Source organism: Rhinoraja longicauda, chromosome 29 (genome assembly GCF_053455715.1).
Source record: "Rhinoraja longicauda isolate Sanriku21f chromosome 29, sRhiLon1.1, whole genome shotgun sequence".
NCBI classification, from domain to species: Eukaryota; Metazoa; Chordata; class Chondrichthyes; order Rajiformes; family Arhynchobatidae; genus Rhinoraja; species Rhinoraja longicauda.
In genome coordinates this window covers 2,459,411-2,485,560 of record NC_135981.1, presented here as the reverse complement: position 1 = coordinate 2,485,560, position 26,150 = coordinate 2,459,411, and the positions used below count along the sequence as shown (strand labels likewise).

The 26,150-nt window shown below is 41.0% G+C and overlaps 1 protein-coding gene across 2 annotated transcripts; it reads right to left on the bottom strand.

Annotated features, from left to right (window-relative positions):
- Positions 1-8,020: 8,020 nt before the first annotated feature.
- Positions 8,021-24,760, bottom strand: LOC144607694 (transformer-2 protein homolog alpha-like). Of its 2 annotated transcripts, XM_078424704.1 has the most exons (9): positions 24,271-24,760; positions 19,360-19,425; positions 13,082-13,233; positions 12,191-12,362; positions 10,902-11,090; positions 10,208-10,323; positions 10,040-10,108; positions 8,573-8,634; positions 8,021-8,483 (listed from the first exon to the last, which is right to left on the bottom strand). In XM_078424704.1, the coding sequence occupies exons 2-9, from the start codon at positions 19,411-19,413 to the stop codon at positions 8,479-8,481; spliced, it is 819 nt and encodes a 272-aa protein (XP_078280830.1). In that variant the 5' UTR covers positions 19,414-19,425; positions 24,271-24,760; the 3' UTR covers positions 8,021-8,478. The 2 variants fall into 2 exon arrangements, 1 of the variants encoding a protein (XP_078280830.1); XR_013549130.1 differs by lacking the exon at positions 24,271-24,760 and having other exon boundaries at positions 8,573-9,079; positions 19,360-20,761.
- Positions 24,761-26,150: the final 1,390 nt, after the last annotated feature.

Here is a 26,150-nt window from a genome sequence, read left to right as displayed (position 1 = left end):
TCTGGAATTTGATTTTCCGTCCGTTCGCCACGACAGCCCCGGGTCTGGGGGACATTTGGAGACCGTTTGGTCTTGATGTGTTCATTGGTTTTGACAACATTAAGCCGCCATCGTTGCTGGAGTAACTCAGCAGGACAGGCAACATCGCTGGAGAGAAGGAATGGGTGACGTTTCGGGTCGAGACCCTTCTTCAGACTGAAAGTCACGGGAAAGGGAAACGAGATGAATGGACGACGATATGGTGAGAAATAGAACAAATGAATGAAAGATAAATGCAAAAAAGTAACAATGATAAAGGAAACGGGCCATTGTTAGCTGCTTGCTCGGAAATGAAAGGTGGTGTGACTTGGGTGGGGGAGGGTCTCCAAATTCGAGGAAAGATATTCTTGCTGTTGAGGGCGTGCAGCGTAGGTTTACTAGGTTAATTCCCGGCATGGCGGTACTGTCATATGTTGAAAGACTGGGGCGACTAGGCTTGTATACACTGGAATTTAGAAGGATGAGAGGGGATCTTATCGAAACATATAAGATTATTAAGGGGTTGGACACGTTAGAGGCAGGAAACATGTTCCCAATTTATTCACAAAATGCTGGAGTAACTCAGCAGGTCAGGCAGCATCTCGGGAGAGAAGGAATGGGTGACGTTTCGGGTCGAGACCCTTCTTCAGACTCATGTTCCCAATGTTGGGGGAGTCCAGAACAAGGGGCGACAGTTTAAGAATAAGGAGTAGGCCATTTAGAACGGAGATGAGGAAAAACTTTTTCAGTCAGAGAGTCGTGAATCTGTGGAATGATCTGCTTCAGAAGGCAGTGGAGGCCAATTATCTGAATGCATTCAAGAGAGAGCTAGATAGAGCTCTTAAGGATAGTGGAGTCAGGGGGTATGGGGAGAAGGCAGGAACGGGGTACTGATTGTGGATGATCAGCCATGGTGGTGCTGGCTCGAAGGGTCAAATGGCCTCCTCCTGCACCTATTGTCTATTGGGATGGAGAGAGAGGGGATGTAGGGGTTACTCGAAGTTAAAGAAGTCAATATTCATACCGCTGGGTTGCAAGCTGCCCAGGCCAAATATGAGATGCTACATGTCCACGGTTCTGGGGGATGAAAGATATTATCCGGATTTTCCCGATACGCATTTATGCTCGGTTGTGTCTCCCCTCTCTGGATAAGTTTAACATTTTTAACCAACCACGTTTAAGAGCAAAATAAAACTATTCCATCGCAATTCCGTGCCCTTGAGAAACATCCGAGGATCGGATCGGAATGGAATTCTCGATTTCGCTTAGGATAGGAATCTAAATCAATAGCAGGTATTGGTAGACATTTTACATTCGAAATATTTGTAGTAATATCGATTTTTTTTTGAAGGAGCTCAACAGATAAACAGAAGATAGACACAAAATGCTGGAGTAACTCAGCGGGACAGGCAGCTTCTCTGGAGAGAAGGAATGGGTGACGTTTCGGGTCGGGACCGTCCGAAGAACATGTTTCCATGTTGTATCTTTCAATCAATCTTACTGCATCTCATAAATCAATACACTATAATTCTTCTGTATGTCCATATTGAGTTGTCCGTGTTCAGAGACTCGATCTGAAGAAGGGTCTCGACCCGAAACGTCACCCATTCCTTCTCTCCAGAGATGCTGCCTGTCCCGCTGAGTTACTCCAGCTTTTTGTGTCTATCTTCGGTTTAAACCGGCACCTGCAGTTCCTTCTTACACAACAGATAAACAATCCGTGTTCATTTTTTTAAAAGCGGGAATTGCAGTTACGGGCAGAAGGCGGGATAATGGGGTCGAGAGGGACAAATAGATCAGCCATGATCGAATAGGTGATGCGGACTTGATGGGCCGAATGGTCTAATTCTGCCCCAATGTCTAATGAACCAATGACGGGGAATCGGAGCACTAAATTGTTTTGTGTAGGGAGGAACTGCAGGTGCTGGTTTACACCGAAGATAGATACAAAATGCTGGAGTAACTCAGCGGGTCTGGCAGCATCTCTGGAGAGAAGGAATGGGTGACGTTTCGGGTTGAGACCCTTCTAACAATGGCCTGTTCCTTTTATCATCGTTACTTTATTGCATATCTTGTATTCATTTGTTCTCTATCATCGTCCATATCTCTCGTTTCCCTTTTCACTGACTCAACCCGAAACGTCACCCATTCCTTCTCTCCCGAGATGCTACCTGTCCCGCTGAGTTACTCCAACATTTTGTGTCTATCGTTGGTGTAAACCAGCATCTGCAGTTCCTTCCTACACACGTCGCCCTCCGTCGTCTATGTAGCTCTGCTGTGTTTTATGGGGTTCTGTTGTGTGCAGCGCCGGTGCCTAGTTTCGCCGAGCGTGGAGACTTTGAGGGCTGGATCGCCGTGCTATGGAAGAGTTGTCACTCCGAGTGCAAAACGGTCTTCTGGCCAGCAACACCTCATCCGAAAGACCACGCTGCAATCCCCACGCTTCCCTGAAATCTTGAACATTTCACGGTATCCCTCTCCAACTTCTAACCCGCTTGCCTTTTCAAAGCAAACTTAAAACCAAAGCAATAATGTTTTTTAACGGGGTTAGACTGAGCACTCGGCACCCGGGAGGTTTCGCGGTTGGATGTATGACCAGTTCTTCACGTCGCCGCGGGAGATGACAAATCCTGCCAAACCCATGGAGCTCTATTTATTTTTTAACATATCAAACCGAGGCACATATTTTACGCCAAAATGGGTGAGATTTGACAGTTTCAACTTCCCTTTAAAATAACTTTTAAACAAACTAGCTTGGGGGGTGTAAAAGGACGATAAAACTCGAACCGCCCGGACGTATTAATCATGGGCAGTTTGTATCTTTACACAATTCTTACCTTGTCGCCTTCCCCCCGGGTCTTGAGACGTGACTTTAGACTCAATATCTTGTTCCTGCAAATACACGCTGATTATTCCACCTTTGTTTTCTTTGGAAGGTTTTATTGCGGTGGAGAGACTATAATCGGAGTTTAGATAAATGTAGAGGACGTATTTCCCTTGCGGGCTGTTCACATCTCTCGTTTCCCTTAACCGGCCTGACCAGTCTGAAGAAGGGTCTCGACCCGAAACGTCACCCATCCCTTCTCTCCAGAGATGCTGCCTGTCCCGCTGAGTCAATAGACAATAGACAATAGGCGCAGGAGTAGGCCATTCAGCCCTTCGAGCCAGCACCGCCATTCAATGCGATCATGGCTGATCACTCTCAATCAGTACCCCGTTCCTGCCTTCTCCCCATACCCCCTCACTCCGCTATCCTTAAGAGTTCTATCCAGCTCTCTCTTGAAAGCATCCAACGAACTGGCCTCCACTGCCTTCTGAGGCAGAGAATTCCACACCTTCACCACTCTCTGACTGAAAAAGTTCTTCCTCATCTCCGTTCTAAATGGCCTACCCCTTATTCTTAAACTGTGGCCCCTTGTTCTGGACTCCCCCAACATTGGGAACATGTTTCCTGCCTCTAATGTGTCCAATCCCCTAATTATCTTATATGTTTCAATAAGATCGCCCCTCATCCTTCTATATTCCAGTGTATACAAGCCTAATTGCTCCAGCCTTTCAACATACGACAGTCCCGCCATTCCGGGAATTAACCTAGTGAACCTACGCTGCACGCTCTCAATAGCAAGAATATCCTTCCTCAAATTTGGAGACCAAAACTGCACACAGTACTCCAGGTGCGGTCTCACCAGTGCCCGGTACAACTGTAGAAGGACCTCTTTGCTCCTATACTCAACTCCTCTTGTTATGAAGGCCAACATTCCATTGGCTTTCTTCACTGCCTGCTGTACCTGCATGCTTCCTTTCGGTGACTGATGCACTAGGACACCCAGATCTCGTTGAACATCCCCTCTTCCTAACTTGACACCATTCAGATAATAATCTGCCTTTCTATTCTTACTTCCAAAGTGAATAACCTCACACTTATCTACATTAAACTGCATCTGCCATGTATCCGCCCACTCACACAACCTGTCCAAGTCACCCTGCAGCCTTATTGCATCTTCCTCACAATTCACACTACCCCCCAGCTTAGTATCATCTGCAAATTTGCTAATGGTACTTTTAATCCCTTCATCTAAGTCATTAATGTATATCGTAAATAGCTGGGGTCCCAGCACCGAACCTTGCGGTACCCCACTGGTCACTGCCTGCCATTCCGAAAGGGACCCATTTATCCCCTCTCTTTGCTTTCTGTCTGTCAACCAATTTTCTATCCATGTCAGTACCCTACCCCCAATACCATGTGCTCTAATTTTGCCCACTAATCTCCTATGTGGGACCTTGTCGAAGGCTTTCTGAAAGTCGAGGTACACCACATCCACTGACTCTCCCCTGTCAATTTTCTTTGTTACATCCTCAAAAAATTCCAGTAGATTTGTCAAGCATGATTTCCCCTTCGTAAATCCATGCTGACTCGGAATGATCCTGTTACTGCTATCCAAATGCTCAGCAATTTCGTCTTTTATAATTGACTCCAGCATCTTCCCCACCACTGATGTCAGACTAACTGGTTTATAATTACCCGTTTTCTCTCTCCCTCCTTTCTTAAAAAGTGGGATAACATTTGCTATCCTCCAATCCACAGGAACTGATCCTGAATCTATAGAACATTGAAAAATGCTGGAGTCACTCCAGCATTCTGTGCCTATCTTCGGTTTAAACCAGCATCTGCTGTTCTTTCCTACACAGATTAAGGGACATGGGTTTAGAGTGATTATTAAAAGGACATTGAGCAGGTATGGTGGAGATGCCCCTCAAACGAGAGAAAAGGTATTACCCCTGGCGGCTAAATGAGTGGCGGGTTAAATAATATTTCTGGAAACACTACCATACGACGCTAATGAATGTATGCATAGACACCGAGAATGTCGGATGAATTTTTTACACAATTCCTGTGTTTTGTATGTATTTTTAAGTTCTGAATAAAGTTCATTTTGATTATTTATTAATCGGATTCGATAGGAGATTGGGAGATTTGTTTTACCTGGCGGGACCAAGGGATGTGGACCTCATTGAAGATTAAATAAAGAGGAGAATGGGGGGAAGATGAGAAATGGGAGCAAATCCAGGTGGGCGCGCGGAAGAGAGGGGTTTAAAACACAGCAAAGAGTGGAAACCGAAGATCTCGGAGAAAACCGACGCAGGTCACGGGGAGAATGTACAAACTCCCCGTGCATGGAGAGACAGACCCCCCCCCCAACCACTGCTTACTCCCCACATAACAACTCCGGCCGGAATCTTGAGCAAAACACAAAGTGCTGGAGGAACTCAGCGGGTCAAGCAGCATCTGTGGAGTGAATGGACAGGCGACGCCTCGATCTTGCAGTGGGTCGGGCAGCATTTCAGGAGAAAAGGATTGGGTGGCGTTTCGGGTCAAGGCCCTTCTTCCAGAAACGTCACCTATTCCTTTTCTCCAGAGATGTGGCTACCCTTCACAAGATCATCGACAGGGACATCAACCTCGACGCTGACTTACACGTCAAAGAGAAAACAACAAGATCCAGAAGAAGCCACAAGAAGCAATTTGTAGTTCAACAACACACATCTACTCCCTGCATCCAGTCTTTTTTTCCCTGAAACAATTTGCCTCTGGAATGCCCTCCTACAATCCTCTGTTGACATGCCCGACTACGCAACCTTCAAGATCCCCGTCCAGGCCCACAGACGGCAAAGCCCCCGGTTGACCAGACCCACTCTCGTCAACTTCCAGTGTAGTCCTCGGTGGACTCTTCGGAGGTGATGACAAGAAGTCTGAAGAAGGGTCTCGACCCGAAACGTCACCCATTCCTTCTGTCCTGAGATGCTGCCTGACCTGCTGAGTTACTCCAGCATTTTGTGAATAAATACAACAAGATACAAGACCCGCTGAGTTACTTCAGCATTTTGTGTCTATCTCCGGTGTGAACCAGCATCTGCAGTTCCTTCCAACCTGAATGCAGTTGACGGACTTTGGACGAGTTTTATTACGTCCCACCGTGAATGGAATGGTATGATTTTCGCATCCGTACAAGTTACTGAGCTTATTGCTTTGCTGAGCTTATCAGGTAACCGTTGTGTTGGAAGGAACTGCAGACGCTGGTTTACAGCGTAGACACAAAATGCTGGATTAACAGCGGGACGCTGCATCTCTGGAGATAAAAAGGTCGGAAACCTTCTTCAGAAAAATCTGAAAGGTCACCTACTCTCTTTCTCCAGAGATGCTGGGATTCCACCCCAGAATGGCCCTTCCACGAACTAGGGGACAGTTCTGATTTTCCTCTACCCCATTGAGGATATTGGACTTTGTCTCTGGCACTGTTGCTCGACAATGCTGAGAACTATAATCTTCACTCCCTATTTTCCCTTTGCGCTACCCATTGTACCCGAGTTTGGCACGAATGCATTTATATATAGTGGTATCTTATCTGATTCGACGGCGTGCAAATGGAGACCTGTGAACCATCTTTAATCGGGCTCCATCCTGCACTAAATCCTTTATCCTGCATCTGTACACGGTAGATGGCTTGATTGTAATCATGCGTAGTCTTTCCGCTGACTGGATAGCACACAACAGCAAAAAAACTATTCACAGTACCTTGGTACATGTGACAATAAACTGAAGTAAATTGCATTTATTTCAATTCCACATTTACATATTTGGACTAAATTCCTTTGTTGGGATGGTGGGATTTAAATCCTACGTCTTTAGTTCATTGTTGAGCCCAGCAATGAATGCTACTTCAGGAACTCAACCACAATACAATATTTTTACACCTGTATACTGGCCCTCTTAACAGGCAGCAATATAATCCTGACTGGTTTAAGGCTGCAACTACAAGTTTTTATAGTCTTTTCATCATAAAACAGAAGAGTGTTCTAAGGGTATAGGTAATGTCAAAAGTGCCTATAAAGCTGCAGCAGGAAAAAAAATGCCATGGTTCTACTTTATATACCGAGAATAACAAATAAACATTCTTGATATTATTCCTGAAGATGGTGACACAGGATGGTGAAAGAAGCATTTGGCACACTTGCCTTCATCAGTCAGGGCACCGAATACAGGAGCCGGGCAGTCACGTCGCAACTGTACAAAAGGGTTGGCGAGACCACCCTTGCAGTATTGTGTGCAGTTCCGATCACCCTGTATAGGATGGATTTCATTGTGCTGGAAACTGAAGAAAAGATTCACAAGGATGTTATCGGAACTGGTAGACTTACAAGGAACCTGGGTAGGTTGAGACTTTTCCTGGAGCATAAGTGTTTGTGGGGTGATGTGATGGAGGTATATAACATCAGAAGGGGCACAGAAACTGTGACTGGTCACAGCCCCTTTTCCCAGAGTAGAAGAGTGTAAAAATAGAGGGCAATGATTTGAAGGGAGGGGGAAAAGATTTAAAAAGGACCTAAAGGGACCAAGAGGGACTAATCTTTCCACACAGTGGGTGGTGGATATAGGGCACCAACTGTCAGAGGAAGCTGTAGATGCCTGTACAATTACAATGTTTGAAATACATTTAGACAAGTACATGGATCCTAAATGTTTAGAGGGATATGGGCCAAACACAAGCAAATGTGACTAGCTCGAGTAGACATCTTGGCCAGCATGTACGAGTTGAGCCAAAGGCACTTTTTTGTGCTGTATTTCTCTTGTGCAGAGACTTGAGTGAAGCAGCTTCATGTCTGGCAGAGGGGAAGGAGGCAAAAGCAGAGCAGAGCGGCATCAGAAAGAACTTTGTGATAACATCCACGGCATCACCAAATCAACCGCCTGGCTCAGCAAGGTGGGGTCAAACGGATCTCAGGTCTGATCTACGAGGAATCTCGCAGGGGTGCTGAAGGTTTTCCTGGAGGATGTGATCAGGGATGCAGTCACCTACACCGAGCATGCCAAGCACAGACGGTCACTGCCATGGATGTAGTGTATGCTCTGAAACCTCAGGAGTTCAGTGGCCGAAGAACTCCCTCTTTTCACCAAACCACAAAACGTGCGATAGTAAAGAAATCAGGCCCCACACTGTGTCCAAGTTATTTATTGCAAGTCACCACTTCCCAAACAGCAGCTACATGATTGAATCTTTTCTTATAAAGCACTGCATAATCAAACCTTTGTGCACAAAAAGTCAAGACACCGCTTAATATGCAAAAAGTAATTTAAGAACATTTGTACCAGAAATATTTCTGCAATAACGATTTAATGCGACACATACAGCATGTGGAATCCATTAAAAAGACAGACTCCTTCTTACAATGTATATGCAATACCACTTAGTGAAGCACCAGAACACTTCTTAAAATGAAAGACTGTTGATTATAGGGCTTTTTGCTTAATAAAATTTAAAAAAGCTTTTTATTTTTATTTTTTTTAAAAGCATCGCAATGCCCAAGAATTCCCATCGTTGTTTTTAAAAAAAATATCCCTGTATGCTGAAACATTTTCCATCACTTAAACTGGCAGGAAGTACTTGGTCTACATCATCAGTATCAACCTGCAGACAGAAAACAACACCATTTCAGAATCAGGTTGAGCACAATATCTCTGTAAAGCACAAGAGAAACTGCAGGTGTTGACACTTACGTGGGGTGTTCGAACGAGATCGAGATCGGTATCTGCTGTAACAGGGTGAAGTTGAACGTCTTCTAGGAAAATAAAAAATTCAGAATACAACCAGGAAGTTGACATTTTTATCACGCAACCTCGATTTTCAAACAATATATAGGCTGGTTGGCGAAGAAAACCTCTCTTCACAGCATGCAACTTTGAAATTTAGAGATGTCTACTAGTTGCTGTGTTGTTATAATACAAACAGACATTGAATGCACCAGAAAAAACATGCAATCCCCTTCATAACTTGGAGATAGCTTGGTCAGATTACAGGCAAAACTTTGTTTATTGTTGAATTGAGGGCGTGCAATGTCAATCTAAAAGCAAATTCAGTCAGAGGTAGTGACCTCCAGTTGAGGTAGTGTGGCCTACGGTGGTGGCCTCCAGCCTCCAGTCAGAAGAAGGGTACCGACCAGAAATGTTCTCCAGAGATGCTGTCTGACCCGCTGAGTTAATCCAGCATTTTGTGTCCTTTTCAATCTAAAAGCAGATGGTTACTTAACTATTGAGGAATTAACATTGATATATGTGGTTATATTATGCATTCTCAGCATTTGGAAGACCGAATGATTATAATTAATCTGCAATTATATGCTATGTATGTTAAAATACTACTCATTTTTATTAAGCTAAACAAAGTTGTGTTTTATGTTACATTTGAAATGAGTGAGGTAAATTGCAGATGAGTTTTGGGAAGAAAATTCGAGAGTGAAAAGCATAAATGATTGGAGGAAATTCTGTCATTGTCAGAGTATAGCGAGAGGAGATAAAAAGACTAAAACTGGAGGAAGGAAATGCCTGGTGGAGCTTTAAGGTTAAAGAAAGAGCAAAGTATGGAGACAGGTGGAAAAAGGAATCAAGATACAAAGATCAGTCTCTTGCCCAGAGTTGGGGAATTGAGGACCAGAGGACATCGGTTCAAGGTGAAGGGGAAAAGAATTAATAGGAATCTGAGAGGGAACTTTTTCACACAAAGGGTGGTGGGTGTGTGGAACAAGCTGCCAGATGAGGTAGTCGAGGCTGGGACAATCCCAACGTTTAAGAAACAGTTAGGACAGTCACATGGATAGGACAGGTTTGGAGGGATATGGACCAAGCGCAGGTATGTGGGACCAGTGTCATTGGGACATGTTGGCTGGTGTGGGCAAGTTGGGCTGAAGGGGCTGTTTCCACACTTTATGACTCTCTGCAAAACACACACCAGTGTTTAACCAAAGGAATGGAAGATTAGGCAACAAGATGGAATTATGGCTGAGGAAAGTCAAATGTAGTAACAAATGTAGTCTTCAGAGCCTTTGAGCTGGATTCAGTAGGGTAGACAACATTGCAAAAAGTTCAGTAATACAGCAAAGAGAGAGGCAGTCAGAATGGTAGAAGGGATGGCCAATGATGTTAAATATGGAGGACAACACTGTCCACAAAGAATATTCAAATAATTACCTGTAGGTGAAATCCCCATCATCGTATCTATCACTGTAAGAGTCATGGTAATGAGAGGACCGAACACTGCTGCAAAATGCCAATATAAAATTAGCATTCACCCATGTTTGTAATTGCTCGAGCATTAATGTATAAAAATAGTCTTTTTATATAAAAGGCTGAGCTCACGTTGTTGGTCGGCCCATGTAGATTCCTGGAGTTGGAGTGTGGGGCCGTTTTGTAATGGAATAATCTACTCTAATGCACCGGCCATCGAGTTCCATCCCATTTGCACGTTCCTTCGCCTATTGAGAAAAGCATTACTTTAATGCTGCTATTTGCAATGTTGCATTTTACCAGAACTTACAATTAAAGAAATAAGATTTAAACTGATGAATACAATTTTAGATGTACATATGTTACTGTTTTGTAGCCATAGAAAAAGTGTTACAAAAATACTATTGCACTAGTTGGATCTGTTGCAATATGGGGCCAACTTTACTGCCGTCATTCCAGATTAGAAAATACAGACCTTTTGGCAAATTTATCGGAATTGACAGAATAGAGTAGAGGGTTTAAGTTACATACAAAATGTCGACATTCATTTGAGATTCTTTCTTTCACAGAACTGTCACTTTAGCAATTAACACTTAAAAGGGCGGCAAAAGTGGGATAATGCCTAGATTGTTGCTATGCGGGTCTACCCCAGAACTGGAGGGCCTGCTCCTTCTGGCAACCCCAAATAGTTTTAACTGATTTTATATTTCCACATACTGGAATAATAGTAAAACAAAGTGCTTGTATTTCTCAATACGAGTTCCCAATGTCAGATGAAAATCTTATTCTGTGCCCCATTGAAAGTCGGATTGCCAAGTAAACGTACTTCTTTAGAGTCTTCAACGTTTTCAAAATAGACAAATGCAAATCCTCGTGATCTTCCTGTCCGCTGGTCATAGACCACATTGATTCCTGCGAGGGGTCCATATCGTGAAAACACTTCACGTATCTCCCGGTCGGTAGTGTACAAGCTCAGGCCAAACACGCCGAGACAATTGTTAGGATTCGGGTTGGTCTAAAGAGGAAATCAAAACAGCAGCTGAATGATAGCAGTCACCATCCTTCCCCAAAAAGGAAATATTGAACATGTTATTGAAATATATATTATTCCCATCATGTATGTTATGGTAATCAATTGTTCTGAAACTAATACTTGATAGATGTTCAGCTGTACAGTGATTACATGAATAAGCCCCACTAGCTGCAAGGCTCAGCTACAAATCCACAGATCAGTTTTCAGATTGGTTCTGGATGTCAATTAGATGACGGAGCCAAAATATAGTTAGTACAAATGTAGAAACAAAGCACTGCAGATGTTAGCTAATCACCATGTTAGCTAATCACCAAAGATAGACACTCAGCAGGTCAGGCAGCATCTCTGGAGAACATGGATAGGTGATGTTTCGGCTCCCGAAAGGAACATTTATCCACTCATGTTACTACTGATCACCTACTTCAGTTAAGCACTAGAATTGAGGAAAGACAATCAAATTGTCAAAGAACATTGCTTCCAGCAAATCTTTCACTGAGTGCGTAGTCCTGCATCTGGCCATGACAATGAGGTGGCAAGATCCTTCCTCTTGAAGGAAAGAGGAGTACAAAGTTAGTAGACTAGGAGTAAGTGTAACCATATCTCCTCTCCATACAAGCTTTAGCACATTCAATTTTAGATCAATAATTTCAAATTTTACCTCCTTTGCTCAATAGACCAAAATTATAGTGTAGGAAGGAACTGTAGATGCTGGTTTATACCGACGATAGCCACAAAAGGCTGGAGTATCTTTGTGGGTTGGACAGTATCTCTGGAAAAAATAGGCAATGTTTCGGATCAGAGACCTTCCTGAAACAATACCTATTCTTTTTCTCCAGAGATGCTGCCTAACCTGCTGAGTTACTCCTGCTTTTTGAGTCTATCCTCGGACCAAATTTAAATTGTTAGGGTTAATTGATATTGTTTTTGAATATTTTGTAGCATATTGTTTTTTATTCTATTCTATGAAATTAGATTCGTGAGCTACATCAGAGAACAATATTACCAAAAAGCAAGGTTTCTTGGCATAATATACTTTTTTTTTAAAAATACACAAAATGATCAAAATCCCAATCTCTACTGACCCTGTTTCCAACGTGATGCCGTCTGCTGGATATGGGAGAGTGGCTGTTGCTTCTTCGACGCCTGTACACAGGGGAGTACGATCGGCTCCTGGATCTCCTCCTGTATGACCGAGTATGAGATCTGGATCGTGAGTAATACTTTGAGCGGTGTCGATGACGACGGGAACGTGACCTGTGGAGACAAGAATGTAATTGATCACCCTATATATATGTCATAAATATTCTTAATTGTGATCTCATCAAGACTTCTACTTCAAAACTACATTTTGCTGTGTCACAACAGTGAATATGTTTCAATTGTACTTCACAGGCCACTTCTGAGCAGAGGAATCATTTGTCAATTCAATGAATTAACATTCAAGTAAAACATTTCCATGTTCAGGCTGAGACAATTTCCATCAAAGAGAAACTAAAATGGATCAAAACCTCCTGAATAGTTCGCCAAATGCAGAACCACAATAAGAACAAATTTAATGACGATGTGTTATTCCTTAACATCAAGAAATAAGGTAAAGCATATAGTTGCATTTGGCTCATCATTTATTCTGGTGAAACACAATTTCACACTTTTTGGCAATCTGAATAAATACTGTTACTCACAGCCCTCACTCCCCCATTTTGATATTCAATCAGTTACTCGGCTCCATCTTCAAATCCTCTACCCTAAATCACAATATTACTAAGCGAGACTTGGCTAAGATCTATTAGAAATTCAAATACATTATGCAGTAAGAAAAAATGAGTTCAGCATTAGAAATGATACACAGTGAAGGGATTTTTAAAAAAAACCTGCACCTACCAAAAGGCTTCAAACTCCAGTCATGATTGTGAGGATTGTGAGGATATAATTAGAAAACAAGTACTAGTTAATCATATAATATTTCCACTCACCGTGACCTGGACCTTGACTGAGATCGTGAGAATGATGTCCGAGATCCTGACAATTTTGATATTCTTGACAATGAGCGAGAGGCAGATCGGCTTTTAGGCTTGGCCAGTTCAGCTGGGCTCCTACTCCGTGATCTTGACGTTGACCTCCCATCCTAGTGCATCAGGAAATTTTGTTACCAAATAAGTAGCAAGATAAGACGAACAGCAACCTCACCAGGCAAAATGCCTTATTCTCAACTATAGCACTTAATTTCACCTCAACCACTTCCCTAATAAAGCAAGCCCCATTAACCTAGCCAGAAAATTAAATAGTCCCTGATATTATTTGTCCAATTCTTTTTCTATTAATCAGCCTGATTATAAAGTTTAGCATGCAATTTATACTAGAATTGTAGCATACAGACACAAATAGACTATATACATTACTTGGCCTAGGTATCTTTCCTTCAGACACCTTCTTTTAAATTTACTTCACTCGTTTTTACATTTTCTTTTCTTCATTCTTCATTTTTCAGTTTTCTCACACCGAGAATTCTTCACCTTCCAAACCACTTAATGCCTTACACCATGCATGCTCTTCTATCTGACCATTCTTCGCTCTCATTTCAGCTTCAAATTTATTTGACTGATCTGCAATACTTGTGTGTATAGTCATTATCTTGATTATCTTCCATTATTCCACCTTCTTCATGTATATTAACCTTAATGAAAAAAGAATATTCAGCATGATGAGGTATATGGGATCAGATTAAAACTTGTTGTAAATCTTAATTTCCCATTAAAATTTATTCAGCCATTTAGGATTTTATTTGAAGTGCCTACTGGGGAAAGGATGAGCCAATTATGTTTTACTTATTTTGTATAAATCAGACAGTATTCAAGTTCCTCGAGGTTTGAGATGGCAAAATCAAGCGCTACAGTGAAATAGTTACTTTAATAAATGTTACTCAGTAATATCTCTGATTTAAAAAAATCACTGCAATCAAAATTAAAAACTCAAATTATACCCATTTATTGGAGTGGGAAATAGATGATATAATGACCACAATCCTTTCATTCAAAAGACATTTTGAAAAGAAAAAGAAAAGTATTGGGAAGACATGTTAACAGTTTGCTCTCTATACTGATTTAAGGGTCCTTTATGAAGTTAGTTTTAACAGTTTCAACTTAATTCTTATCATTAGGCTGCAGCTTAACCCAATTTAATTTCATTCAAGTTGAATTTGGCTGCAAATCTGATTTGGATTCCATAATAAAAGCTTATGGCGTAATCCTTAATGAACAGAAAAACAAATCAGAGGAATAAAATACAGTAGGATGAATCAGATCATTCTCCTTGTAAATTGAAATTAGGTGAGAAGGGGTCTAAGATTATGTGCATACTTCTTCGCTTTACATGCTGGTAAAGTTAAGAAATCATCTTCCCCGAAAGTTTATGACTTTATTGTAATCACATCATTTTTGATCTTGCTGCAGCAATTCCTCAAACACGAAGACTTGTGCACAATAAAACATGATTTTAATCAAAATTAATCTGCCCAAAAAATGCAGCACCATTCCACCATTGGTGGAAAATGCTCCAAAAAATTTAAATACGTGCTCAATTTGGAGTTAGCAACCAGACTGTATAGTTAAAAAGAAAGACACCATTACTAATGAAATATAATGTGCGTGATGAAATAAATAACCTCATCAGGATGGTAAAGTAATTACCGTGCCTGCTGGGTACAGATTAGGCAATTTGTGTTTCCTAAATCACCAAAATCAAACTGAGAGAGAGAGATTACAGTAGGTCTATAGCCTATACCATTTGGTTGCAAGTACTCAGCCACAGATTTTTCACAATCAACACAAGATTTAACCCAACTAGCACAAATCCAGCTACCAGAACAGATGAAACTGTCAAGCGAGGGTGAATGACTGAAACTGATGAGTGTTCATTACTGATATCTAACAAGCCAATATCATCTTCCTAGAGGAATTGGTGCTCCACACCGGCTCGAACCATAATTCAAAAAATATTGCTGACTACATTTTACAAACTTTATTCAATGTCAGCTTTCCATTAAGTCGATTCTAAATTTCTCCAATTTATAGCATTCGTGGATATTAATTTATAAACAGCAAGCCGTTAACACTGTCATGTAAATAAAGAACTATATTTAACTTCATTTACCAAATGCATACATGCAATGATTTTAAACTTAATGTTTCAAGTAAACTGCCTGATTTCAATAAGTGACAAAAAATTGTATAAACTGATGTAATATCCGATCATCAGTTGAATGCAATTCAACGAGCCATATTTTGGTGATTTACTGTCTTGGTGCAAGAGGGTGGTAAACCCCAGACTGCTCTATCAAACTGAATCATTTGTCTGTTTGCCATGAAGATTTTAATACCATTAGTATACAAATCATCATAAATCATCATAAAGTGTATAAATCTTCTTAACATCATAAATTCTGTATGATTAATGCAGGCTTTTGATGATTGGTAATAATACTATGATAGATTATCCTTCATAAAAGTTTTCGTTTGGCAAAGTTTAGTGATAGAGTGTGGAAACAGGCCCTTCTGCCCACCAAGTCCATGCCGACCAGTGTCCTTAGTTCTATACATTAAGGACAATTTACAGAAGCCAATTAACCCACAATGTCTTGGGCACCCGGAGAAAACCCACACTGTCACAGGGAGAACGTACAAATTCCGTACAGACAGCACCCATGGTCAGGATTGAACAAGGGTATCTGGCGCTGTAAGGCAGCAACTCTACTGCTGCACCAGTGTGTATTCTTTGAAACAAAATAGAAAATGCTAGAAAAACCCAGCATGTCACACAGCATCTGTGGAAAGAGAAACAAAGTTAATGTTTCAGGTTGAAAACCCTTTGTCAGTGGAAAACTGCCTAATCTGCTGAATGTTTCCATTTTTTTTCTTCTATTTGCATTTCAGATTTCCAGCATTCATTTTTTTTCAGTCATACAGAAAATAAACAGGACCACTGAATCAGTGGTGAACATAAAGCACCCATTTACATTAAAGCTACACTAATCTCATTTTATTGTACTTTTCAGAAACTAATTAACCTATCAATCCACACATCCTTGGGAAGAGGGAGGAATCTTGAACAGCTGAATGAAAGCCCCAATCACAAGGAGAACATGCAAATGTCACACAGATCAAGATCAAACCCAGAGACACAAGAGACTGCAGATGTGGGGAGGGTGAGGGAAGAATGGTCTGCATTTTTGTGTTGAAACCTTGCATTAGGACCCAGTGTGAAGATAGCCAGTATTAAGAGGAGGGGGAGGATGACGTGATGGGAGCTAGAGGTGAATGGTGGATAAGGGAGGGGTGAAAGATGAAAGAAGGTTGAGCCAGGTGGGGAGGGGAGGTGAAGTTGGATGACACAAGCAGGTGGATGATAGAGGGAGGCAGACAGAATAAGGAAGTAGAGCCAGTGGGGGTAGTTGAGGATGAAGGAAGAAACTGCTGCTGGAGGGTGATGAGCAGGAACACAAAAGACTACAAATGCTGGAAACTGATAAGGAAGATGATGCTGGGAACACATAGGCACAAAGAACTGCTGAAGCTGGAAACATTTGGCAAAACACAAAGTGCTAGCAGGTGGGGCAGCATCTGTGGAGGGAATGTACAGATGATGTTTCCTGTCGGTGCCTTTCTTCCGATTGATTGTACTTAGGGGAGGGGAGGAGCTAGAAAAGAGGTGGGGGCAGCACTGGCAATTGAGAGGCAGATGCTGGTATGGGGGGGGGGGGAGGAAGGTGTTTGAATGGATGGACAAAGACTAGAAATAAAAACAGACAAACCAGTATCAAAAAAGGAGAGAAGAGGTGTGAAATGTAAAGCCAGAGGGAGGGATATACATGGAAGGTCAGGGGGTGGAAGGAAAAGAGGGCGAGATAGTGCAAGAAATGGGTGCTCATGAAGGGAGAGATAAATGACAGATGGAATCAGAACCAGATGGGGATGGAAGACCCTCTCGCAGAAATGTCAGCTGTGTGGATGGAACCAGGAGCAAAAACGGGGCAAAAATTAAAGAAATGGGAGGTTGGGGAAGGAGGGGTGGGAAGAGAGACAAATGTGAGGACTGGAGGAGAATCGGAAGTGAGGAGGGTTGGAGAAACCATTGGAGGGGAAGTTTACTTTAAATTGTAAAACTCAAACATTCATTGGGTCATAGACTACAAAGGTGGAATACAGGGTGTCATTCCTCTAGCTTCCCTTGGACTTCAACCTGCCAGAGGAGAAAGCAAGTGGAGACATGGTGTGGAAATGGAAAGGGAAATTGAAATGGCATGCAATTGGGACCTTAGGATGGCAAGTGGCGACAGAGCCTTAGAGTTCTGCAAAACATTCACCTTTTCTGTGTTTGGTCTCTCTGATGTAAAATCTAAAATAATGTGACTGTTTTAAATTGTACACAGATAATAATCCAGGGATATGAAACTATCTTCATATCATTTGTGCAAAAAGGATTATGTAATAGCAAGGTGAAGGCATTATCTGGTCTAGTTATTATCCCACTACCTGCAAGTGAGCCTCAGTAGATATGAGCACTAATTTTCAGTGGAATACATGATAATTAACTTACAAGGATAATAGTGATTCTTTTGTAATTACATTTAAATCAATTTCAATTGAAATAATTAATATCTGCGTGTTAAAGTCAAGAATTTTTGTAAGCCAATTTCAAAACAGTTCCCACATCTACATTCAGGAAGCTACGATCAACAAGTAAAATCTTAGATTTTCAGAAGCTCAATCAAATAAAAAACAAAGGTAGACACAAAAACCTGGCATAACTCTGCAGGACAGGTAGCATCTCTGGAGAGAAGGAATGGGTGACGTTTCTGGTCGAGACCCTTCTTCAGACTGTTTGCACATTCTCCCTGAGGCGCGTCGGTGTGCCCTGGGTACTCTGGTTTCCTACCATGTCTCAAAAATAGTTTGTAGATTAATTGGCCCTCTGTGAATAGTCCCTAGCATTTAGGGAGTGGACACAAAAGTGGAATAACATAGAACTACTGTGAACAGTGATTGATGGTCGGCATGGACATGGTGGGCCAAAGAACTTGTTTCCATGCTGTATCTTTCAATCAATTATCTTACTGCATCTCATAAATCAATACACTATAATTCTTCTGTATGTCCATATTGAGTTGTCAGTGTTCAGAGACTCAGTCTGAAGAAGGGTCTCGACCGGAAACGTCACCCATTCCTTCTCTCCAGAGAAACTGCCATCCCGCAGAGTTACTCCAGCTTTGTGTCCACCTTAGAGTTAAACCAGCATCTGCAGTTCTTTCCTACACAAATAAAAAACAATGTACTTTGAACACTGACAACTCAATATGGACATACAGAAGAATTATACTGTATTGATTTATGAGATGCAGTAAGATAATTGATTGAAAGATACAGCATGGAAACAAGTCCTTTGGCCCACCGAGTCCATGTTGACCATCAATCACCATTCACACTAATTCTAAGTTATCCCACTTTCACGCCCACTCCCTACATGCTAGGGACTATTTACAGAGGGCCAATTAATCTACAAACCATTTTTGAGACATGGTAGGAAACCGGAGTACCCAGGGCATACCGGCGGCACGCCTCAGGGAGAATGTGCAAACTTCCCACAGACAGCACACGAGGTCAGTATCGGATCCGGGTCTTTGGCACTGTGCCACAGCAGTTCTACCAGCAATACCACTGTGCTGACCAAAGATGCAGTTGGGCTTCAATGCCAGGAAAATTAGAGTACAAACACACAGTCTTGCTGTGGATGTGAAGGCTTTGGTGAGGCCACATGTGGAACATTATGTTCAGTTTTAGTTTGCATACTCAAAGATATACTTGCCTTGGAGACAGCGCGGTGCAGATTCACCAGATTGGACAACATTTCTCAGGAATCAATGAAAAGACCAAGATTGGTCTATAGCAGGAATTGGACATGCAAAGTGACATTGTTAAAATATACAAGATATTGCAAGGAGCTGACAGAGTACTTGCTGTTTCTTCAGGCTGTAGATTCAAGAAGCACAGTCTCTGCATGAGGGACCAGTTCATCAATTATAATCAAAGTGCAACTTCCTTACACAGCAGTAAAAACAAAAGTCTCCTCAGAAAGCAGAGGTTATTCAATCAAGTAGTATTTAAACTCAAGGTTGATTGCTTTTGAACATTAAGTGAATAAAGGCATATGGAGATCAGGTAGGAAAGTGGACAAGGTACAGGTTCAGCAATGATCTTACTGAATGGTAGAGCAGATTCAGTCTCCTATTCCTTCTTCTATTTCTTAGTTTCATACTTTCTGAAAACTAATCATAAATTTATGTTATGTGCAGGTTTATATCAGTCAATTTAAATGATAAAATTCCTTTAAGTAGAATGTCATATAAACCACAGCATTCATTAGAAAGTATTTTGCCAAATTTCAAACCAGTCCCTAGGAAACGTGTCCCAAGATAGTTGAATTTTCTATCATTGTCATTTAACTCATCTTGGAAATGGAAAGATGTGTTGATGATCATAATTAGAAAGTCAAACAATGCATGAAATTACATATTTAAGTAAAATACATTTCAATAAAACAATCTATGGTTTGCTTGCTAATTAAAGATTAAACACATTCACTTTTGTTGAATCTTTCATTGGCTGGGGAAGGAAAATGTTACCCACTAATTTATTTAGGAAAATACATTTGTGTGGAAGGTATACAAGATGTAATGAGCTTCAAAAAATGGCAAAAGTTTTTGTTTTCTTTGTTAATTTATGTTTGAGCAATAACTTTTGAATCTGGCTTTTCAATCTTTGACAGTTCACCCAGTTCAAAGGTTTCAAAGGTCTTTCATTGTCACATGTACCAATTAAGGTACAGTGATATGCGAATTACCATACAGCCATATGAAACAAAAGAAGAAGAAAAAAATCCAAAATGTTCGCTCTCTTTACCAATCCTAGATTTGGGTCGACAATTACTGCCTGGGTTAGGTCAGGAGTGCAGGTAGAATTACAAAAGCTTCAAATTTATGAAACAACCTTTCTACAAGTGCACAATCACTTGCCAGGCCTTGTCCCACCCCTACCTCTCTTTTCTAGCTTCCTTCCACCTGTTTTATTAGTCTGAAGAGTCCTGATTCCAAACATCATCCATCCATTTCCCTCCACAGATGCGGCCGCATCCACTGAGTGCATCCAACGCTTCTTTTTTTGCTCATGTATCTAGCTTCTGCAATATCACATCTTCACGGTTATATTTGATGGGCAAACCAACAAATAATAAATCAGCCTTTCAGCTCTCCCCAGATAACAACAGGGTTCAGTTTTTAAGAATTGTAACCCGAACACTTTGCAAGTCAGAAATGCAGCTGCAAACCAATTTCACATGTGGCAGAATATGCCTAAAGAGAAACACTTTCCCATTGAAATAGATAGACTCTAGAAGCATTTTAAATCTAATTTTCCCATTCTTAATAATGTTGATATTAACTAATTTAGGCCCAACCTATTTCACGATAATATTATTCTTTTAAAAGATTTTACTGCAGGTAAGCTTTTAAATGTTATTGACGATTTTAGAAATGACACCACTGCTTGCCTGGGCAGCATGTCTTTTGATAGGATTCACAAAATGGACATCAATGCGTTAATTAGAATGCATTGTTCCTTGGTTCAATGTGGCAAAATTCCAGCTAGTGCAAAGAACAATCACCTGCAGACCCGTAGCAGCTGACATCTCCCAATCGCTCAATTACACAAGTCAGGCTTTTGTAAACTGGGAACAGCCTGTAAGGTGCTGCAAAATTTCATGCGGAATAATTGGATGGGATAAATATAGGAAAGGAAATAAACAGACTTAATAATGTAAACATTTTCACAGTTTCTGGACACTCCAAAGTGCTTCACAACCAATTTAGTACTTTAAATAACAAGTCACTATTAGAGACACGAAGCTGGAGTCAGTGTGGTACAGAGACACAAGTCCTTCAGCCCACCACTTCTATGCCAACCATCATGCTTCTCTATACTAATTCCATATGCCTGCATTAATTCCATATCCTTCCATACCCTGCTCATTTAAGTACCTGTCCAGATGCCCTAAATGTTGTTACTACTCCTGCCTACACCGCTTCCTCTGGCAACTCATTCCATTTGCCATTTCTGTGTAAAAAAAAAGCATCTCTCAAATCTCCTTTAACCTCTTTCCTATCACCTTAAACACATACCCTTTAGTTTTAGCCCGCCATGTTTAAATGGTAAACAGACATTGGCTAGCTATTTTTAAGTCTCTCATAATTTTGTTTGCCTCTATCATGTCACCTCTTAGCTACCTTTACTCCAGGAAGAAATACTACTATTCCAGATGGTCTTATTACACCTTGACACAACCTTCTTCACCATCCACCCTTAGCGATGTTGGTTGAGAGATAAATAACAGCAAAGACAATCATGCCATTTTTGAAAGATGCCATCATTGCTGATGTAATACGTTACATGCGGGATAATATGTTTAAAATAACTGATAACATACTTCCAAAAGAAAAGTCCAAGGGAATTGCAATGCCAGATTTCAACTTCCATTTATAAACCAACTGTAACTAGTGAAAATATTTCAAAATGTTCCCCAGGAGCGTAAACTTACACGAATTGATAATCACATTAGATGTCATTAAGCAGAGGACTAAAAGTAGGTAAAACTGGGTTTTATGGAGCGCCAGTAAGAAAAAGGAAGAGAGATCAACAAACTACAGGAGGGAATTCCGAACCCTATGGGCTTTGCCAGCTGAAGGCACAGGAAATAATGATGCTAGAATTGGGAGGCACATATATCTCAGAATAACCTTTAACAGTAGCATCCAGTAACAGAGGAGTTGATCATCTGAAGAATCAATGATCATCTACTTCAGCACATTAAGAGTTTCTATCAATGCTGATAAAATCAGTACCAGCATAGTTATTCCATAAATATGAAAAATTGCCTGTGCAATTCCCCGCACAACTCATTACTGACATTCTAAGAAAAAAAAAATCTAATTTCATACTTTATGTGTGGGAAGGAACTGCAGATGCTGATTTAAACTGAAGATAGACACAAAAAGCTGGAGTAACTCAGCGGGACAGACAGCATCTCCGGATAGAAGGAATGAGTGACGTTTCAGGTTGTGGCCCTTCTGAGAACAGTCTTGACCCAAAACGTCACCCATTCCTTCTATCCAGAGATTCTGCCTGTCCCGCTGAGTTACTCCAACATTTTGAGTCTATCTCAATTCTTTATTACAGCTTCTATGGCAGGTTAATACTAACAACATTTTGTTTGCATGATTCAGTTGACGTGGGGGAGGGAGCATTAAAATCTTTCCAATAATCTAGATACAAAATCTATGACAGTAGTTCCTTTGGATGCCACCTCATTCAAGACAATTTTCAGTCAAAATGGAATACTTAATTTTTTACAAGGAGGACCTCAAAAATACTATTAGATGACAGCCAAAGATGCTGTCTCTGACCATTTGAATATGAACTGTGTACATTGTTTCTTTTCACTGTATAGCACATATATGCATTATTAAAATATGTGAGCAAGGAAGAACAGTAAACAAGTGTAACCTTTCACCTTAAAGAGAACACCGTGAAAACAACTAGTTAGTCCTGTAGGAAGGAACTGCAGATGCTGGTTTACACCGAAGATTGACGCAAAAGCAAAGTCATGTAGCATCTCTGGAGAAAAGGAATAGGTGACGTTTCGGGTCGAGGCCCATCTTCAGAATTCGTCAGCAAAGTTATTGCTTATATCTTCAGGATCCTATCTACTTTCTCTCCTCCTAGTGTAGTTTCAAAGAAGCAATCTGAAGGGTCCTGACCTGAAATGTCATCTATCCATTTCCTTTCACAGATGTTGTTTGACCTATTGAGTTCATCCAGCAGTTTGTTCTTAGCTCAAAAGATCTTACAGGATTGAACACATAGGCCACATGGCATACGCAAATGTCCACACTTAATTTTTTCATATTTGCTTACTCGATGAAAGAGGCCATTTTAATGTCTATGCCAGCTCTCAGTAATTCAATTTTTCCCACTCAGTTTCCTTTATCCGTTCTCTCGTGGGCCAACTAGCACTCAACCCCAATTCTTCTACTATCCACCTACGTTTGAACCAATTTACAGTGGCCAATTCACATCGCAACTGGCTAGTCTTTGGGATGTGGAGGAAAATCAAAGCATTGAAAAGAAACCCATGCAGTGTCAGGGAGAATATGCAAACTCAAAACAAATAGAGCCAGGGATCACAATTCAACCCAGTCACTGCATGTATGAGACTATTCAATCCGATAAAACATGACAAAAGCTTGATCTTATTCTTCTGCTCGTCATACCCGATTTTCCAAAATTCATGCAGGAACAAGGGAACTAACTGCACGCTCTTTCGCAATCTCACCATTCACACAAAGCCAATACGAATACTACTGCAGTGGCATACGCCAAACAATTATCATATCATATCATATATATACAGCCGGAAACAGGCCTTTTCGGCCCTCCAAGTCCGTGCCGCCCAGTGATCCCCGTACATTAACACTATCCTACACCCACTAGGGACAATTTTTACATTTACATTTACCCAGCCAATTAACCTACATGTGGCATTCAAACTGCCGGTCCAATTGTGGAAATAATAAAAGCGTAATTTGACTCGGGGGCTTATGGTCTAAACAATTGTTTCCCTCATCTACCTAACACAAATAACAATGGTAAGCTGGCACCTTATAGTGTTGACTTTTAAATGCCTTGGGGTATCTCTATTCTGATCTCAATATATATTTTTATTTTTAAATGCTTATAACGGAAAAAAATGTCATGCCGAGTCGTCTTCCCTGATGTAAACACATCTATTTACAATATGTTTGATATGAACAACGGACGGTATTTTGTCCTGCGCCTGTTACATCTCTAGCAATTATAAACACTAAATTTAAAGTGTACTATCCAACAGCAACAACAAAAAGAATCCATGTACTGGCAATACGCAAAATGTATGTCATCTTTAAACAAAAGCAAAAGACCCGTTATAAAAATTGTGACACAAAATGTAAGAGGCTGGACGCTTGGTTGAATGAAATTTAAGACACTATGCAAAGATGGCTGCCTATAATAAACAAACCTACCGTTTACTTTCCATGGATACTGGAAACAAAATATTACGGAGAAAGGAAAGGGAAAGGGCGAGCGTGTGTTAAATCATTCGAAAGTAGGTTGTTAAATAAACAGAAATGAAGGGGATACGCGGGAAGAAGTATTGGCACACACTTCTTGGTTGCAGAAACTAAACAATAATAAACCCATGCTCTGTGTGGTGTAGTAAATGGAAGTATTTGTTGATTCTCACGACATACATAAAGCCCGAAGTTGTCAGCCCTGGCTGGCTCCCTCTGCAACCCTCGGGCTCCTTGCTCTGTGCGCAATTTCTACTCACCCTCTCCTCGTCTGTCAACTCTTCCGTGTCACTCATTTTTAACACAAAACAAACAACAACAAAAAACACACGCACGCTTCCGCAACGAAAATAAATAACCGGATTAAATAAATTGGTTTAAATTTTTTTTTTTTTTAAATGAGCAAACCCCGTGGAAATTGAAAGGAGACTTGGACGCGCAGCTTCTCGACAGCTGACAAAATGGCGCCTTGGCAACCGCGGTCCGCTTTATACTGCTTGACAACCGCTCTTGCTGGCGACCGTGACGTCACAGACGACGCTGATTGATGCGAACTCTGTCCAATGGGCTTTTGGTATCCTGGCAATGACGCTCCCCTTTGTCCCAACCCCACCGTGTGGAAGTGGGCGGGGCTACCCCACCGTCAAGTTAGGCAGACCCGCAGGGACCCCCAGAATGTTCTGATTTCCATGTCAGGTGGATGAGAACACTTCAAAACAAAACATCCAATTGTTAATAACTGCAACAGGACAAAGGATTACCTCATGAAATTGAAAGAAAAGTTAAATAAAACAGGACAAAGAATTACCTCATGAAATTGAAAGAAAAGTTAGATAAACTCTTGCCCAGAGTAGGGGAATCGAGAATCAGACGACATAAGTTTAAGGTGAAGGGGGAAAATATTTAATAGGAACCTGAGGGATAACTTTTTTTACACAGAGGGTGGTGGGTGTTTGGAACGAACTGTAGGCGAAGGTAGTTGAGGCAGGTCCTATCGCAACGTTTAAGAAACAGACAGGTACATGAAGATACAACTCAAAAAGTTGGAGTAACTCAGCGGGTCAGGCAGCATCTCTGGAGAAGAAGAAAAGGTGATGTTTTGGGTCGAGACCCTTCTTCAGACTGAGAGGGGAAAGGGAAACGAGATATATAGACGGTTATTTGGAGAGATATATAGAACAAATTAATGGAAGATATGTAAAAAAAGTAACAAATGAATGAAAGATATGCATTCCTATTCTTAATGTTTTCTTCTTAATTGTTTACTGTAGATCGTGTTGTTAGTTGCAAAGCACCAAGGCAAATTCCTTGTATGTATACATACTTGGTAATAAAATTTATTCAATTCTATTCAATTCAATTCCTTTTCTCCAGAGATGTTGTCTCACCCGCTGAGTTACTCCAGCTTTTTGTGCCTATCTTAGGTTTAAACCAGCATCTGCAGTTTCTTCCTAGACAGGTACATGGATAGGACAGGTTTCGAGTGATATGGGCCAAATGCAGACAGGTGGGACTATTGTAGATGGGACATTTTGGCCGGGATGTGGGCAAGTTGGGCTTATTAAGTATATTCAGCACTTTTTTGTTTTTATTTCAAATTTCCGGACTTGCAATATTTTAAATTATTGTGTCCTTCAAAAGTAACATGTTATAACAAAACAGATCCTGTTTTTCAATGAATCAGTTTCATGGTCAGTTACTGATATTTCATATCTGTATTATTTTTAAACACAATTATGGACATTGTTACTGCTATATGAAATCCAGGCTATTTTAAAACTGAATACAAATTCCCAATTGCCTTGATGGTATTGGAACTCACATTTGGTACA

What these genes read in the sequence shown, in the direction of transcription:
- LOC144607694 (XM_078424704.1), bottom strand. Translation starts at nt 19,413, where the DNA reads ATGAAACTAAGAAATAGAAGAAGGAATAGGAGACTGAATCTGCTCTAC. An exon ending in TGAATCTGCTCTACCATTCA is followed by an intron (nt 13,234 to 19,359) that starts GTAAGATCATTG and finishes CTGATGCACTAG; the next exon opens with GATGGGAGGTCAACGTCAAG. An exon ending in CAGTCAAGGTCCAGGTCACG is followed by an intron (nt 12,363 to 13,081) that starts GTGAGTGGAAAT and finishes TTGTCTCCACAG; the next exon opens with GTCACGTTCCCGTCGTCATC.